At 36.4% G+C, this 4,417-nt stretch overlaps 1 protein-coding gene across 3 annotated transcripts; it reads right to left on the bottom strand.

The window, feature by feature from the left end:
* Window positions 1–4,178, bottom strand: LOC130462699 (dnaJ protein ERDJ2A-like). Of its 3 annotated transcripts, none has more exons than XM_056831495.1 (5): window positions 3,338–4,161; window positions 2,793–2,873; window positions 2,050–2,169; window positions 927–1,013; window positions 1–282 (listed from the first exon to the last, which is right to left on the bottom strand). In XM_056831495.1, exons 2-5 carry the CDS (start codon window positions 2,811–2,813, stop codon window positions 151–153), a joined length of 360 nt encoding a protein of 119 aa, XP_056687473.1. In that variant the 5' UTR covers window positions 2,814–2,873; window positions 3,338–4,161; the 3' UTR covers window positions 1–150. The 3 variants fall into 3 exon arrangements, 2 of the variants coding, with proteins under 2 accessions (XP_056687473.1, XP_056687472.1); XM_056831494.1 differs by having other exon boundaries at window positions 1–373; window positions 3,338–4,155; XR_008923380.1 differs by lacking the exon at window positions 2,050–2,169 and having other exon boundaries at window positions 1–1,013; window positions 3,338–4,178.
* Window positions 4,179–4,417: the final 239 nt, after the last annotated feature.

The raw sequence follows: 4,417 nt of genomic DNA, 5'->3' as shown, positions 1-4,417 counted from the left end.
TTAGCTCGCTCCAAATTGTCATATCATATCATCAAATTAAGTTTACACATGTCCAAACTAGTAAATTAGCTAGCTATATATCTCCAAAATACAAATTTAATACCAAAAGGTATGAACAAAAGTATCTAAACAACGAAACAGCAGAAAAAGTTAGAGGAGTACAGACCACTCCCTAACAACCAAACACAACAAACGCAATAAAAGGGTACGCAACATAAGATTGCACACAGCAGCAATCGAACACCACACTCCCTGTAGACCTGACTGCAGCACCTGGACTCCCTGCAGAACACCCTGCACACATCAGGAGCACAACCAACACCCTGCAACAGCAAGAAGCAGCACTTGTGCAGCTGAAAACAACACCAAACACCTGCAAAAACAGCAGTGCAGCAGCAGGCCAAACAAGACAGAAACACGCAACCAAAACAGCAACCAAGCAGCAGAAAAAATGTCATCCAACTTATTATTCTAAAATGTCATCTTCAAAACAAAGGCCACTCAATACAAAGTTCAAGAATATCAGCTTCATAGTTGAAGGAGTTGCATCACCACTTGATTCAGTATTCATTCTACACATTCTTTGAAATTGGATAATGAGAATGTAACATGAAGGAGTGTCGATCCTGCAGATATCAACTCCTGAATTTTGTCTATCTGCATCTGAGTATTCTAAAACCAGCTATTCAAACCAACAAAGGCCTAGCTCAGAATCAAACATGATAATGACAGAGACCAAAATCTAGGAGCAATCAATAGATCGGACTGTTCGCTCAATCAAATTACCACGTATAGCACTACCTTTACAGAAACTATCACTCATGCAAGATTAGAACTATGACAAGTTAGATGTGGAAGACTAACACTACTATAACATGACATTGAAACAACATCAAAAAGTCCAGGATATCTAAGAATTGCAGCACCTGAATCACACACTGTGAAAGCTCGACAACCCCAATTGCAGGCCTAAGCCATCCATGACCTTGAGCCGTGCGTGGTATTAAAGCCATCTGCATCAGAATATGAAATATTAATGGAACAAGAGAAAACATTTGCAGAATCGTATCAATATTAACCCAAAAGAAGGACTAAATGAGACTGGCATAGCAATCATGAAATATGCCAGGATTGTAAAGTTGACATATGAACCAGCATTTGATGACAGACATGAGTTTAATCTGTAAAGAGGCAGCTTAGTAGAACATGTATGATCAGTCTACTACTCCTTCCATCCTAAAAACTTAGTCCACTTCCAAAATTAGTAAGGAAAAAAGTTTGTAAACTTCATGCCCTGCGCAATTTGATTATTATTGAGTTCGCACTAGATTAAGGACTTACAGACTTTGTAATCACTACCTTAATTGAGCACTCGCATAAATAAGCTACTTATATTCCCAACTTTCATCCTCTTTTAACAATCCTGATTTTAGTTTTAACTTAGAAAAATCCAACTTCTGGAGTGCTGAACGCCCCTTTCCAAAAGGGGTTTGTTTCATATTGAATTTGGTAGCTTTGTACCATTTCTAGAAAGACAATTCTATGTTAAACCAAAATAGAGATAATGAAAGAAAAAGACGACTTTTCTGAACTATTAAATATTTAGAACAAAGTGGGCTCATTAATCAATATTCCTCCAAAGAAGTTTAGTTTCCACAAGGGTTTAAATATCAGGATGGCAGGAATGCTATAAAACAACTCCAAGTTTTGCCGTACAAGTCACTTTGTTTCCATGATAAATAAAGCTATGTCACATAGTTACCCCTGAGAAACTTGAAATAACTTTCAATAAAAAAAAAAAGAGAAAAATACAGAAACTGCTAAATTATTCCAAAGTTAAAGGTTATCATCAGCATATATTGGAATCCTTTCAAAGAATGATAGGCCATAAAAAAAAAAGCACTCATCAATAATTCAACATCATCAACGGTTCAGAAGAATGTAGGCTGTTAATATTCAAATCCTCGGGTTTCAGAATGTCAACGGTTCATGGCATGCAGTCATAATTTCATTTGTTTAAGTGCTAGAACATTGGAAAGTTTATATTACCTTCATCAATTCCTCAAGTAGATGATATGCAAGTTCCAGGACACGTTTCAGATCACCATTAAGTGTTGGAGGTAGGTCTGCTGTTTCCCGAGTTAAATGGGTTTGAATTAACAATTGTGTCTACCATAAAAGAAATTTGATATGTAAGTTATTTCATTAACAATTGTGTCTACCAGGAAATATATGTGATTTGTAGGCACATGGTAGAAAATGTAAATGAGAGTATAAAAATTAACGATATTTAATCGACCTATAGTGACCAACCATCCAAATATACTAAAAGATAAAATAGTTATTTTTCCTACGATCAAATCAATAAGCCCAAGCAATATCATGTTTACTCAACCTACTAACAAAAATATATATATCAACAGGAAAAATCTACTACCAAAATGGTGCAAAGAAAGAGACAGAAATCCAATTAAGTAGTCAGAATACTCAACCTAGACAGTTCATGATAACAAGGCCTAAAACAAGTAGCTACCCAAATTAACACAAACAGCCAAACAGGGCACCAATAGATCACATTTCTGCAATGTCATATTCCATGCTGACGGTCTTCAACAGCGTCGAGATATAACATATTTTGTAGTAGTGTACTAGTGTGTGGACTTTAAACATTCTCTAAAGCCATATATTTTTATCTTTGAGCAAAATCTAGGATACTGAAATAAATAATACTTGTAGTAAAATACCCAATCAAACATATAAGAAAAAGAAAATCAAGGCACCTATTGTTATACCTGAATAACACTGAGAACCATTGCATCTTTATCCTTCTGCCAGCCACCAGGAAGTTCAAAGCCTAGTGAGAAATGTATCACCTGAACAAGTATGTTCAAGTGTTAAAGATAGTTATGAAGTAATGAATACAACAGAGAAAGTTCAACAAGCTAGAGTTACTAACCCCTGACCCTGCTTAGCAACGGCTAAAACAATAAACTACAATGTTTTCACTGTCTATGAATTCAATTGAAATGCATCTCCCGACTAACAAAGTTGCCCGATTCTATAGTCCAGAAACATCAGGACCCACTAGTTCAATCATTACGATCCAGCAGAACAGATTAAAACCAAAAACCGACTCGTAAGCTTACACATCAATAGAGCAAGAAATAGGCAGATTCAACATTGCCCCCCAAACACCCACCATTTTATGCAACAATTGCAATTGCAAATCATTTATTTAATGTAAGTACAAAGTAAAATTCTTAAGGAAAATCAGCATTGTTAATAGCTATTAGCTTGAAAAAATGGCAAAAAAATAAATATTAAAAACCCAACAAACCTGAACTTGGTCTTTGGAGCATCTGTAATATCAGGTTTGCCTTCATAATAAGTAATCTACGGATTTTCCAGGGTCCCTCCTCATCATCGTGAATCAAACCAAAATAAAAAACAAAATCAATAACCCTAATTTCCGAATATTCGATAAATTGAAGAGAAAAAACCAATTTTTTTGAAAAAAATAAAAGAAGAAACTCAAAAAACACAACACCAGATCTATAAAATTCACCAGGAACCAAACAAAAGGGAATCAAATTAATCTCAAAGGGTGCCGATCCTAGAAAAATTGAAGATAAAACCTTAAATTTGCAGTAAAATAAATCAAAAATTACCTGGAGTGAATAAGTTCAACATACAACAATATCCTTCTTGGATTTAGGTTTAAAAAATAGTAGATTTATGCAAGTAATATTGACGACGGAACAACGGTTTGAGTAGCAGTCTTCCATGAACTCCTCTTTCGTGCTTCTATTTCAATGGCTGCGAATAGTAGGCGGGGAAGATGAAGCAGCATAATATTAGGAGAGCGAAACCAATTTGGATTCGCCCATTGATGGATTTGAGAAGATATGATGTTTTGCAAGTTGGGAGGGAGGAGAGAGAAGATGAATGGGCGAGCGGCTAGGGTTGATTAGTATTGGAGATTATATTTCTGCGGGAGTGGGTATTTCTTTGAACTGGCGGTTTAGTAACACACGTGACTAGCACGGACGAAATCTCGACGCCTCTTTTTGACGAGAAATACAGTAGACGCAGACCAGCGTCGACAAAACACGGATTCTAAATTTCCTCCCAGCGGTCTTCGACACCGTCGAGGCAACATCGTCGAGTTTTACAGTATTTTGTAGTAGTGTGAGGGATGTAGTCAGAGATTATTGTATCCAACGTGGTTTTTCTGTAGTGGTTGATAGAGCCAACAATTCCATTTACACCGTCTATTGTTCAGCCGAGGGTTGTGGCGGAAGATGATATTTTAGATGATATTTTGCTGTTGGTTAATTTGGTCGTTTGTCAAACAAAGAGAGAACAAAGGCGTCCATGCCTTGGCTCACTTTCAACCATGGGTGTTTGGCCAAAGGAT

Source organism: Spinacia oleracea, chromosome 6 (assembly GCF_020520425.1).
Source record: "Spinacia oleracea cultivar Varoflay chromosome 6, BTI_SOV_V1, whole genome shotgun sequence".
In the NCBI taxonomy this organism is placed as follows: Eukaryota; Viridiplantae; Streptophyta; class Magnoliopsida; order Caryophyllales; family Amaranthaceae; genus Spinacia; species Spinacia oleracea.
This window is presented reverse-complemented; position numbering and strand designations above follow the sequence as displayed.

What these genes read in the sequence shown, in the direction of transcription:
- LOC130462699 (XM_056831494.1), bottom strand. Translation starts at nt 2,813, where the DNA reads ATGGTTCTCAGTGTTATTCAG. An exon ending in TACTTGAGGAATTGATGAAG is followed by an intron (nt 1,014 to 2,049) that starts GTAATATAAACT and finishes ATTCTGATGCAG; the next exon opens with ATGGCTTTAATACCACGCAC. An exon ending in TTTCACAGTGTGTGATTCAG is followed by an intron (nt 374 to 926) that starts GTGCTGCAATTC and finishes CTGTTTTTGCAG; the next exon opens with GTGTTTGGTGTTGTTTTCAG.